This window comes from Telopea speciosissima, chromosome 5 (assembly GCF_018873765.1).
Source record: "Telopea speciosissima isolate NSW1024214 ecotype Mountain lineage chromosome 5, Tspe_v1, whole genome shotgun sequence".
Taxonomy (NCBI): Eukaryota; Viridiplantae; Streptophyta; class Magnoliopsida; order Proteales; family Proteaceae; genus Telopea; species Telopea speciosissima.
In genome coordinates this window covers 16,133,731-16,147,832 of record NC_057920.1, presented here as the reverse complement: position 1 = coordinate 16,147,832, position 14,102 = coordinate 16,133,731, and the positions used below count along the sequence as shown (strand labels likewise).

Below are 14,102 nucleotides of genomic sequence, written 5' to 3'. Positions count from 1 at the left end.
AGTAAAGGTGGAAAGTGAGACACGATAACCAATTGAGAAAAAAGATAAACAACATGGGACTGTTGAGTACAAGTACGAGTACCTATTGCGAAGGGCAACTGACAAGTCAGGAGAGGGGGATCCGCAGGCAAGGGGTCTGATGAAGTAGGGGACGTTAGCGAAGAAGTAGCTGGTTCTGTTGAAGTTGCCTTGGGATGGTGCTTGTAGACCTGTAGTTCCTTAGGTAAAGGGCTAGTGATGGAAGAGTCAGTAAGAGGAATAAGAGCAGGAATCGGTGAAGAAAGAAGAACCTCAGCATCCATCTCACGACTTTCAGTAGAGAAGTATGGTGTAGTTTCAAAGAAGGTAACATCAGTACTCACAAAGTGTTGACGTGTAATAGGATCATAACAGTTATGTCCCTTCTTAGTGCGAGCATATCCAAGAAACACATACTAGGTAGCACACAAGGATAATTTATCAAGACTAGGGGGAAGGTTGTGAACAAAACACACACAATCAAAAAACCCGTGGAGGTAAACCAAACAAAGAAGCACCCGGATGAACCAGAAAAGGGAGATTGGTTATTCAATAGATGACATGCAATTTATTAAATAACAAGCAGTAGGAACAACATCACTCCACAAATATTTGAGAACATGCATATGAAGCATTAGCGAACAGGCAACCTCAAGCAAATGCCGGTTTTTTTGTTCAGAAATACCATTTTGTTGGGGGGGCGTGTAAGTGCAACTAGTTTGATGGTTCATTCCATGAGCAGAACAAATCTCAGATATTTCACGTTGGGTATATTGTAAAGCATTATTCGAATGAAAAATCTTAATCGACACAACACATTGAGTCTTTATTTCAGAATTTAATGTAGATAAAAAATCATAACGATCCTTTAACCCATATAACCATGTCATCCTAGAATGATCGTCAACAAAAGTAACAAAATAGACAAAACCTAACTAACTCTTTACACGACACGGGCCCCACACATCAGAGTGAATTAAAGAAAACGAGAAAGAACTACAAGGAACTTTGCGAGATTGGAATGAGGTATGGTGATGCTTTCCAAGCTCACAGGTTTCATATTCAAGGCAGGAAATATTCTTGCAATTAGAAATCATTTGTTGAAGCTTGGAAAAAGACAAATGTCCTAACCGATAATGCCACTGAAGAGGAGAAACGTAGAAGAGGCAACAAAAGCTACTGTAGTAGGGGTCCCATCAACATAATATGGCCATCCTTCTCACGTCCTCCACCATTCATCTTCCTTGTTTGGAGCTACTGACAAACATAACAAGTGGGGTAATAGGTTACTGAGCAGTTTAATGATTTTGTTAATTGACCATTAGAAGACTTAAAGGAAACTTAGGAACATGAAAACTGAATTTAATATAGGAAAAGAAGGTAAAGAGACACAACCAGATGCCAACACCTGAGTAGAGGAGCCATTGGTGAGAATGACTCTAGCAGGATTATTAATGTTTTGAAGAGAAGAAATGACCTACGACTTAGCAGTCATATGAGAAGTGGCGCCAGAGTCAATGATCCATGGTGTGGAGGAAGAGGAGTCAAGATATGCGCCTGTACCTGAGTGAGCAATATTAGCAGTGGATGTTTCATCCAACAAAAAAAAAATATTAGCAGTGGATGTAATGTAGTCCTAGAATAGGAAATAATCCTACTAGGAGCCAGGTAGAATCAAGCTCCGGTTAAGCCTGCTGTTTAGGGCTGATTAGGGGCTGTTTTAGGGCAAAATTAGGGTTTAGGATGGGAATTTGGGAATGGGGTTTATAGGATTTTAATCTGCAGGTTTAGAGGGCCATTATGGTATAAAAATATCTGAATTTGGATCAGTTTTAATTTCCTGCAGAAATTAGGGTTAGGGTTTCGGGTTTTCTAATCAAGAAAAACAACTAGAACTAGGGTTAACAGTAGGATTCAGGGGCTGGGGTTTAGGTCGAGTGTTAGGGGGACTTGGGGGAAGGTTCGATCCAATTATGAAGGTAATCTGTTGGCTGAGACAGTCTAGACAGAATTTGGGCCAATTAGGGTTTTAATGTGGAAGAAGAATTTAGGGTTTGTGATGGATGGATGGGATCCAAAGCTGGATCGAGTGGAGGGGACATAGGAAGGGGGCTGTAGCCTGATTTTGATGGTAATCTAATGAGGGAACAGGTCTGGGCAGATTTAAGACTGGCTAGGGTTTATGGAATACAAATAGAAATAAAAAGAGGATCGAATGGGGAAGGGGAAAAAAGGATAAAACAGAAATTAATAGGTAGACTTACAGCAGATATCCATGGCAGTAAATCTAGCATTGAAGGATAGAACCACCTTCACAAAGAGCCTCCCAGCCGTCATGGCGTAAGGAGTCGAAGGATTCCACCCACCCTGCCACCTTGATAAGCCCACAAGGATGCACACACTCTTGGAGAGCAAGCAGCCACGAAAATCTCTTTTTTTAAATTCAAATCTGTTGTGGGGGAGCCTCCCATGATTCCTTTATTTATAATTAAAGGCCTAAGCCAAATCCTCATACAATCTAATCTCCTCCTCACTTAAATCGTGGAAGGGATCTAATCAAAGTCAAATTACTAATTTAAAATACTAAAATGTCTTAACTACCCCTACTAACTTAAAATAAAAGAATCTAACTTAAAAACAACTAATTAAAAGAAGATTCCATATTAGCCAATAGGATAAAAGAACCTATTAACCAATAGGAACACTTCACTTAAATTAGACCCATTGAACCACTTGGATGCAACCAAATCTAAACCGGTTCAATCTAAAAACATAAAAATAACTAAGTATTGGGCTAATCCCGTATGCAACCTAAGTACCCCTAGTTTAGGCTCATTAAAGTGGCCTATTACATAAAAAACCCTTGGGAATGAAGGCCCAACATGGATATAACCCAACCCTAAGCCTATTTCTAAAGAAATAAGCCCTATTTGGTGATCATTCTGCATCAGGATGCAGATGCAGACGTCTCAATTTGCAGAGTACGTTGTCGTAACTGATTTAATTCGTCTTGTAAGGGAGAGACATGTTAACTACCTCTAGATATAGTAGCAATATTGGCATCAGAGGGTGACATCGCTGTAGAGCTCTATGCAGAGGTGACACTGTTGGCTGAGAGGTGTAGAGCACATTCTGGCCTACCATGCTTTTCCCAACATGTATCAATAGTATGATTATGTAGACCACAATGTGATGCATGATTTGGTTAGGTGGCTGTCCTTTGCCTCGACTACCACCACGACCCCTTCCTTTCCAAGAACCTCGTCCTCTACCTGGAAAACCAGTACCACGGCCACAACTACCACTATTCAACAAGAAATTCTCCTTGGTGGAAGTAGTCAGATTTGGTGAAGGAGGGAGACACAATACGCTGAATCTGACAGAAACATGGATGGAAATCTTCTTGCCTGCAAGTATCTGGCTGTTGAGAGGTTGAAGGTAAAGTCCAAACTAAGACAAAAATTTTGCTTGTAAGAATTCAGCAATTTGACTTGAGACTTCAAGATTTCAATATCAATAGACAAAGGTTGATACACATTGAGTTCCTCCCACGTGTCCTTTAAAGAGTTATAGTAATCACTGACAAATTTTCCATTCTGCCTGAAGGAGAAAAACTTCTCACATAAGTCGAAAACCCGGAACATGTTTTTGTCTTGCGAGAAACTCTCTTTGAGTTCGTCGCAATTCCCAGACACCTTTGACAGTTTGGCTGTGGTATGAAACATAACATTGGCAGCCACAGAATTCTCCATAATATTCCATAATCAGAAAAGTATAGTGGCATTGTCAGCTATCCATTCAGGATACTCAAGAGCAGTTGTAGCAGGTGGTGGTTAGTTAGGAAAATCCATTTTCTGCTTGGCGGTGATGTAAACCCGAACTGCCTGTGCCCTAAGAAGATAATTGGATGCACCAATTAGCTTAGTAGAAGTAATTTGTGCAGTAACTGTGTCCACCGGGGGCTTGGAGTCACCCATGGTTGGTATGAGACAATACCCAGTAAAAAATCCAGTCACCAGCATAATGATAAACAGTATGTATATGAGTCTTGATTGAACATATAAACCAGTTTATATATGTGCCTTGATAGAACTTGAAACAGGAAATAAGGATCTGATCTAACAATCAGATATAACTGATAACCAATTATACATAGAAATATAGAATCTGATAACCAATCAGATGCAGTAGTAACTGTGTAATGTATGAGATCAGAACGATGAGAAGAAAAAAACTAGGTAAGCAAAAGAAAACCACAACTATGCAGAAGATCAGAGGACCCGATGTGATCCTTACTCTGATCGAAGGTCACCTTATGGCTGACCTTTAAATCCCCAAAATACTATCCTGATTAGAAGGTTAGATCTCTAATAGTGGAGGATCCAAACATGCCCAGAAAATAGAGTGACATAGTACCACCAGCTGATGGAGATTAGTATAGCACCCAACCAGATGCTTGGTTTGGCTTGAGAAAAATGTTGAAGGTCCTTTGTATAAGTAATGCAAAAGTCGACCTCGAACCAGGGAAACCAGCGGGAAATTGGTTGCAGTAGGATCAATTCAATAAAACGAACAAACTTGAATAACTGAAACTCTTTTCTTGCTATTTTATGTTTACATTTGAAAGAAGAACATCAAAAGATAGGAAAGGAGAAGAAAGGGATATAGAAGGGGGGAATAAGATCAGTTATCTCATCCAGGCTATCTCAGCCCATCATCCACTCACCCACGGTATCTCACCGTTCCCGCATCTTACAGCTTCATCAATAGCTCTTTTCTCTTCGGTCTCTGTCTCGTTTTTCTGTTTAGCCACATACATCTCTTTATAATAATACCTAAGACAACTTCTAGGAATAAAATAAAATTCCTAAAAATAGAAACTAGACTCTAACTAGGATTCCTAACAGAACTAGGATTCCGAATTAGGATTACAACTCAAATAGGAAACCAAATAAGTGTCTAATAATAAAAATAACACCTAAAATCAACTCCTCTAAGCCATCAGTCCATATCAACCCCAACTTACTGTTCAATGTAAGACTAGAACCAGAATAGGTCTAATCCTAGGCACGATCAAATAGAAAATTTCCAAAGAACAAGGAAGAGAGGAATGGGGTTCTCAAGAGAACAATGGGATCTCTAAATTGGTTGAAGAAGAATGATGAGATCTCAAAAGATAACCAAAAGAGATAATCCTACACAGTAATAACCTGTTGAAGCAGCAATCAAGAATAAATAATCTCCTAAATAAAGAGAAGCCAATCAGAATAGAGAGAAACAGAGATCGAACAGCACTTAGGGTTTTGAGAAACCCTAGGTTCTCCTAGATCGATGTTTGGATTGCTCCTGCTGATTCGGTTGATGGGTATGTACCCTGGAAGCAATGATCTTGATGCAATAATCTTGAAGAAATTGATGTAACTATCTGTTGAAACGAAATCCCAGCAACTTGTAGAATTCTTGAGATCGATTTGAATAAAATTAGGGTTTGGATTCAAGAACCGATGCAAGGGGATGGGGGAAGGTTGGGGTTGGCTATCTCAGCCTTGGCATCTCACCCATTCTATCTCAGGGTTTTCTCAAAGGTTCAAACCAATATGCATTAATCAAATTCGTGTACAATGCTGGCCTCCCTTGCAAACTTGTATAGAAGACTCAAAAATAGACTTAGACACTAAAAAGGAAAGGCTTAAACCTATCCTTAACTAATAAGGCAACCTAAATTGACTAGGAAAGAGAAATAATTAAAAAAAAAAAAAAAAAATCAAAGTAGGACTCTTGCTAAACCAATGAAGTAGATCCCGTTTTCCTACTTTCTATCCATATTTAGGCCCATTAAATTGGTCAATTGCAAAGTAAACCCATGGGATCAAAGTCCCAATACATACATAACCCAACCCAAAGCTTATTTCCAATAAAATAAGCCCTCTAAGTGACTTATCTACATCAATAAGGGTCAATAAAACCCCTAAATATGGAACATAACTTGTGGCTTGATAGTGGATAGTATCAGATCTCAAATCTGTCTAACAAACAGAGTACTGCCATTATACTTCTGAGAAAACCTTGATTCTTGCATGGATCCTTTGATGAGATGCCAGGTATATGTAGTAAAACCCAGGAGACCTTAGTTCATCTTTGTATATTCAACAACTAAGGCCTCAAAAATTGGTATAGCAGCGTAGATGCTGCAACATGAAGAAAGAAAAACCTAGTTGACTATCAAAACCAGAATCTCAGTGTTGAGTGATGATCAACCTTGCTCTGATACCATGTAATATACCAGAACTTAGTAAACCAGCACCAAAAGGTAGAAGATGAAGTGGAAAGAGAGAAATAGAAACCGAGAGAGAGTGAGACTTAAGGGCCAGAGTGCGATGGAAGGAAATACCTTCTATCACACCAGCCAGAAACACTTATAATACTTAGAAACATAATCTTAGTAGGAAATGAATCCTACTAAGAAGGAAAGTCATAGTTACAATTGATAATGTACTAAGATAAGCCTAATCCTAATTACAAAAGGAAATAACAAATAAAGATAATAAGGTATTAAAGAAGAACTATCCCCAGTACACTGTCCATGGACCAGCACTTCACGCTACAAATTCTAACACCATGGACCAGCACCTCACGCTACACATTCTAACACTTGCACATTTCTTATTTCTGTTATTGCATAACCAAGGTATAAAGAATCGGTGTTGGTCAGTGTGTTGTAGGGTGGTTTTAAGAGACACCTTGGAGAGGCGCTAAGAGATGTAAGACACATTAAAGATACAAAGGGAAATGCTTAAGCAATGCACGAGTAGGCTTAGGATACATGTAAAGTTTACCTGTTTTCGTCCAAATCGGTTCGACCTGAAATTCCTGCAATTGGATGCAAATTTTCAACTTCTAATCACTCCTACAGAGTTGTTATCAGCTTCTAATCAATTCCCCAATATCAAATCGAGTAAAAAAATCAAGAAATTTGTACCATGGAACTCTCGGAGCAGTTCACGCGGAGCCATTGAGTTTTTTCAAGACGACTAGCACTTTTTTATTTTTTATTTTTCGTTTTGTATTGTTAATGTAAATTATTGGTAACCTTAAAATCCAATGTGTCAGGATTTAATACACTCTGCATAACATAATCCATAATGGGCCAGTTGACCTATGTCAAACCTCATATCCTGTCCCCCCTTTTTTTTGGGGTCAAAACCACCATTTTATGACCCTGATAACACTATAAAATACTAATTTTCACCTTTCGAGGATTTGGAATAAAACTGCAGCTTTCTTCTCTTTCTAATCTAGCCAATTCATTACTAGAGTAGTTTGCTATTTGTTTTCAACTCCTTGGTTCGTAGTCCTGTTTGGTCTGCTACTAACTATATCAAACCATCAAGGAGGTCGACCTGCCAATTGTTAAGGTTCTTATTAATGTTGGATACAGATCGCGGTCTCCACAATTTCCTTGTAGCATGTATTAGTAAGAGTTCCTTTGTAGTATGCTGTTTGTTTTCCACTTCCTTGGTTCGTAGTTCAGTTTGTGTGCTACTTACTATATCAAACCATCAAGGAGATCCACCTGCCAGTTTTTAAGGTTCTTATTAATGTTGGATATAGATAAGAGCTCCTTTCTCAGATTCTATGCATTACAAGACAGAGATATTGAAGCAGAGGTCATCCTCTTATTAAACGTCCTTTAATGGATACATATTTTTGTACAAAAATTTAATTAGTTCTTATTCTTTTGCTTCTGTTTACCTGGGTATTTTTACCATGCGTAATTTTCCCTTTTCAATTATTTATGTTGCTTTCATGAAATAATATTTACGTGGCATAACAGATCCAGAATGTTATGTAATAAATGAATGGGCCATCCACCTTGTCAACTTGTATGACTATGCTCCATAATCCATTTTTCTGTTAAAAGGTTTTGTTGGATTGAAGTTTGACAGGTGCTCCTTTCTTCTCATTCCTTTTCACACATTCACTCTTCCACTTGAAACAAGATTCAAGGTGGCGATTCCTGAGCGTGTATTAGTGATCTGAATTTTTTCTGAAATCTTGTATAAACATCAAAATCTTACATAAACACAAGCTACTTACACGATGAAATCGAAACTACCCAAAGACTTATATTCCCATTTTCTTTGGCAATAGTCTTCCAAAAATATTGCCTAGCATACAAGTGTCTTCTATATATATTAATATTTAATTTTCAATCCTATATATATATTGATATTTATTTTTCAATCCATCTCTCTGTGCCTTAAACATGGTTGATTGGGTGACACTAGGCTTTGGGAACATCTCCTATCGGGGGGGAATTCCTTACTGAGTGCATGATGAAAAGCTTAGAAAGCAAAGGCATCATGGTAAGTTACAACTAAATTAAATTTTCATGGAAAGATAATTATTAAGTTTTGATGTGTTTATATTGCTGCTTTAATTTTTTTTTCCTGGGGCTTATTTTGCAGATGAAGCCTAGATATTCTTTTAAAAGAAAGGAAATTAGGCCTGGTGAATTTCAGGTAAACGACCTTCTAATTGTTAGGAATATCTTCCGTTCTTTTGCTTTTTCTGTCATACTTTGATTTTAACATTGTTAAGAAATCAGAAATATGGTATTTTTTCCGGTATACCTGGTGATGAGTAGCATGAGCATTATGGTAGGAATGGTGTTTTTATGCGTGCTTTCCCTAATGTTCCAACATGCTCGAAAAATAAATTACTTAATCGTATTCTTTCCATAATTCTGACAGGGTAATGTATTTTGAGAGACTGTTTCATAGTGGATGCCAATCTGTGTTCAGCACTTAAGTTTTAACTTTTTTAAGTATAAAAGTTGTAGGGAATTGTTTTGGGAGCTCAAAATATGTTCCAGATTTTGTGTTACTTGATTCTTTGGTGCCTCTTCGACTGAAATTATAGGTGGAGTTTTCTTCCTCTTGAGGGAAAAAGCAACTTTATCTAAAGTCTTCTGTCTGATGACCTTGAAATGGGGCTTATAAAAAACTAGGCATTTTTAGCAGGCATCAACTGTAGATTGTATGGTCAGGTTGTGCGTGAGCTTTGTCTCTTGTACTCTGTGTTTGTTATTTTTAAATTCTCTGTTTTCTGATGGAAGCAATGAAAAATTTAAGCAGGTGAACTACATTATAAATCTCATTCAATCTATGTTGATCAAAATGTTTGATCACAAACTATTTTGCTAGTACTTTCTATTTACTGGTCCCATTGGCCTATCTGATTCTATCACTATCCAGGGCCTGAACTTGCTTTATCCAAGGTCTGGATAAATTCTTGGGAAAACTACAAGATTACACACTATTGAGTTTCATTACCAAACTACCTACTTACTGTTTAGATTTACAAAACTACCCAATAGTGTTCCTCTATCAACATGAAACATTCTTGACAATTTTACCTTTGAACTTTACCTTCTCTGATCACCATGTCCAACCCACCCCTTACCTTCTCCGATCACAGTTGAGGAGCGGAACCTCCTCGAGACCCTGCACCCACTGTCCCACCTCCGCCACCTGCAGAACCTCTTCCCCATGAACTCCAGGCAGTTTGCACCTGACCTCTGCTCTCCCATGCCGCTTGCAAGAACCCCCGCCCCCGCTGCCTCCCAATCGTTAATTTCATGGAAGATACTGAAGCATCTAAAGAGAAACCCTAGGTTGACGAAGCCAACCATTGAATTGATTTGTGCTCAAAATGAACTCGTTGAAGCTTCAGCCAACTGGTGGAATCAAGACCGCCTTGGTAAATTCGCGAAGAAAATCGAAGGAACCGAACTGTAAATTGCACAACTGAAATGAGAATTTGAATCAATTTCTTATGCCTCCTATGCACATGAAAAGACTTACACTTCTGATCCTCTGTTTTATTCTCTATTGTCTCTGTATTTAAATTCAAAGCTTTCGTTCATGTGAAGAGGAAAGAGAAATAAAGGTTGATTAGCGGCCGTGAGGGGTTCCAGGGGGTGGGGGAGCGGGGGTTCTTGCAGAGGTTGGAGGGGTTGCAGCGGAGTTCTGAGAATGGAGGTTGATTCATCTTTTCTTCTTGTTCAGCCAACTATGGTTGCAGAGCTGATGGAGCTAGTGGAGAAGTTTGATTTGTCGACTCTTCCTGCTAGATGGTGTTATTGGACCATTTTTTAGGCTGGATCCTAGGTCTACATCAAATTTATGGTGTCCTGTGCTTGTCCTCCATCACCTTGTTTTGCAATAAAAATGGGATAAGACATCCATCATTGGATTTAATTACATGGGTGGAGTGTTTGGATCTGATTGGTTTGGAAACCCATGTAAGAAAGGGACAGGGAACTTAAAAATTGGCGTTGAGAAAACTATTACATATATGATGAAATGGGTTCAATTCTTCCTAAATTCCGGTTGTGCAATAATTAGAAAGGCCCTCCACTGATGATTACCGGATTTTTTCATTGTCAATGCCTCCTTGATCATTTTTCCTCTTTAATCATTGTTACTATGATTACACCTACATCCTTTTGTACAGCTGGACTATTCCTATTTTACTTTTATTTATATTTTACAAGATGCCAGTGTGTTTTTTGACTTGAGTGAGTGCTACTTATTTTCTTTTATACGCTTTGATACTGCTCTTATGTCATCTATGCTGATATTTTATATTACAATACTCCTTTTTCCCTTCCTCTCTTGACTTTTTTTTCTCTCTTTCCCTGAATTTTAAAGACAGTAGATCTTGATTTTCCAAATACAACAGAAAGTTACAAGCTCTACTGTCAGGTATTTGATCTCTTGTACTGAATATTCCTTTTTAGATGCTGTGATACATTGCTGGTACTGCTCTAAACTCTCCTATTTATCACAGAGGGCAATCGCCAGTGATATCAAGGAATGTGTATGCCGGGCCCCAGATACTCCATATGATGGTTTGTGTTTCTTACAACCTTAGTACCTTCTCCTCTTGAACTCATAGACTTTGTTTACTGCTACCTTCTTGTGCTTCATTTTCCATTTCTTGCACAGGATATTTATCCGTTAATGATTTTTTTCCTTCCAGAGCATACAAGGATTCTTTCGCCATCTGAGGCATTAATCCATTTACTAAAATAGCACCTGTTTCTACCCAAGATCCCAGCATCACAACTCCATTTTTTTTATTGTTTCCTTGTGACAAACCTAGTATGTACCACTCAACTGAGTCCAAAAGAATGCATAGTAAATTTGGCATCCTTCTTGGGCTTTGGTATGCTATTTATTTTATTGTTGAATACCTAAAGCTCCTCATTTGGTAATCAATTATATCTTAGCTTAACTGGAAGATCATGGCTTTCCCCCCCTCTCCGGTACTCTTTGAGCCCCCACCCATGGTGGGGGTGGGTAGGGGTAGGTTGGATGAACTCAAGTTCAGACTAAACACCTTCCGGACAAATCGAATCAAAGTACTGAAATCAGAACTTGAAGTCTTGAATCAAGTATCTCACCTTCAAATCAGTAAGTATAATGTTGAGTTGACTGAAGAATTTCAGAGATCAAAGATGGACAGAATGCAAAAAAATCTGTACCTTAACAAAAACTAGAGAGAGAAGAATGATAACTATGGCTTTCCACCAACAAGGAACATAAACTCACTGCCCTCCAAGAATCTCACCCCCTCTTACTGAATTGCATGACACTCCATTGCAGAGAATTAAACTTTTATTCATCAAATCGTCTGTGAGCCAATGGTTCTTACAAGCTTTAAATAAAAAATTAAATCTATTCCTAAATCCTAATCTGACTAGGAAAATCCAATCCTATTGCTAATAACTAAGCATAGTTTAAAAAGGAAACATAATAACAAAAGGAAGCCTACTAACACAAGGGGAGGGAATTCAAAGCCTATTAAACAACTTAATATAAAGACTTACTAACCCAATGAAGCCTAATCACGTATGCCTACCTTCTACCCATATTTTAGGCCCATTGAAGTAGCCCATTACAATGAAAACACATGGGATCAAAGGCCCAACACATACATAACCCAACCCAAAGCTTATTTTCAATAAAATAAGCCCTTTAGGTGACTTATCTACATGACCCTTTTCCTAATGTGGTTTTGTTCATGTGGGATCTAATTGAGTGGTCAAGGAATGTTTTATTTAATAGGTGGTTCTCTAATAGGAATGCTCTAGGACTTTTGGGTGCAAAACTACTGATCTAGGAGTCTTGCACATGAAATAAGAAGAATAAAATACCAGAACTGCTTGTTGCACTGGGTGCCAGCAGTAGCAAGTGGTTTTGTGGATCTCATGGAAAAACTTGGGGTTGTCTGGCCTAGGTGTCATGTATGGAACTCTTATCCGTTGTGAAAGATGTAGGTCAAGGATGCAGCTCCAAGAAGGAAGAAGAAGAAGAAGAGGCCCTGAACTTAGGGCTTGAATAGGGAGCCATAGATTAGGATTATTATTTTCCATACTTAGCTTTATTTTTCTTTTTTTAGATTGAACCGGTTTAGAATTGGTTGCATCCTATTGGTTCAATTGGTCTAATTTAAGTGAAGTGTTCCTATTGGTTAATAGGACCTTATATCCTATTAGCTAATATGGAATCTTCTTTTAAATTAGTTATTTTAAGTTAGATATCTTTTAACTTAAGTTAGTAGGGTTAAATAGGTCTTTTACTGTTTTAAATTAGTTAAGTTAGATTAAATCTCTTCCTTCCATGATTTTTGAAGGAAAAGACTTTAAATTGTACTAGGACTTGGCATAAAGCCATTTTATTAATATAGTAAATCGTGGAGGGCTCCCCCACATTGAAATTTGAAAAAAAAAGACTGTTTCTGCTGCTGGCCGATTGCTGCTGCTGTTCCTGCTCCTTTGTGAGTGCATCCTTGTGGATTTCAAGGTGGATAGGGTGGGTGGATTCCTGCGACTCCTTGCATCGAGACGATTGGGAGGTTCCTTCAATTGTCAAGCTCCTGCCGGTGGATTCCAGTGGTTAGTTTGAAGTTTAAATTCTGTTTTTTTTCATTCATCCTCCCTCCCAATCATTCCCCTTTTTATTTTATTTGAATCCCATCGATTCCCTTAAACCCTATATCATCTAGGTTACATTAAACCTTCATCCATTATCAAAATTCAATCAGATTCATACTACAGCCCCTTCATACCACTACCTATACTCGATCCCAAGCTGCTGCCTTATTTGTCTCTCAAACACTAAAATCCCTCATCTCCATTAAACCCCGAAAACCCTAAAATTCCAGAATCAGTACTTCTAACCATCAAAAACCTCCCATACTTGGATAGAACCCTCCCCTCCCTACCTGGAAAATTCGACCCTAACCCTAGCCCTAAACTCCCATAAAAAACCCTAATTTCAACCTACGTTCTAAATCCCAAAACCCAAAACCCTAACCCTAGAATTTCAGAATTTTAATTTCTGTTTAAACCTATTCCAAACTTATTTCATTAGCTTCCTTTTGACCTGCACATCATTACTAAATAAAACCCTAGTTCAAATACCTCATCCTAACCCTAATTCTGCCCTAGTTGACCTATTCTGCCCATTCGAACCAGCAGTCCATTGAGATCCTGTTGTTTGGCCTCTAATAGGATCCTTTTTCTATTTAGAGCTACATTAGTCAGGGTCTAGGGGCTGCTCATTATTTTAGTTTGAGTTATCTCGTATTTGTTGAGGATGATCCTTTACTCATGTTTGTTTGTTCTCTTGCTTCTAGTTTTATTAGTATGGCTGTTTACCCCCCAAGAAAAAAAAAAGGCCTTCTCCCTTGTGATTGTTGCTTAAGGTCTTGTTTTATTGATACATAAAATTTGCTCATCTTTTTCAATTAAGCATATTTATGAACCTCCATTCACAACTACAATGAGTAACTTCAGAATAATCCTCGTCTACCTTAATCAGGCGTAAACATCTCTTTGTAGCTTTCGCTTTATGAATTCTGGAGTTTATTGGTTTCACCAATGTTATGATTTCTTTTATGGTGCATTTGGGTAGATACTTGGAGATAGAAATTGCGATATCAAGCCTAGGTCCAATATTAGGTGCTTGGGTGCCCTGAAATAATGTATATTGCAATACCTGTGGACACTCAAA

The 14,102-nt window shown here is 38.2% G+C and overlaps 1 protein-coding gene across 2 annotated transcripts in view; it reads left to right on the top strand.

The window, feature by feature from the left end:
- LOC122662272 (actin-related protein 4) overlaps window positions 1-14,102 on the top strand; it is a 50,396-nt gene that overhangs the window by 20,191 nt on the left and 16,103 nt on the right. For both annotated transcript variants that reach the window (XM_043857854.1, XM_043857855.1), the window contains exons 9-12: window positions 8,307-8,384; window positions 8,487-8,540; window positions 10,734-10,787; window positions 10,873-10,933. In XM_043857854.1, the coding sequence (XP_043713789.1) occupies window positions 8,307-8,384; window positions 8,487-8,540; window positions 10,734-10,787; window positions 10,873-10,933 (247 nt within the window). The remainder of the gene's footprint in view (window positions 1-8,306; window positions 8,385-8,486; window positions 8,541-10,733; window positions 10,788-10,872; window positions 10,934-14,102) is intronic.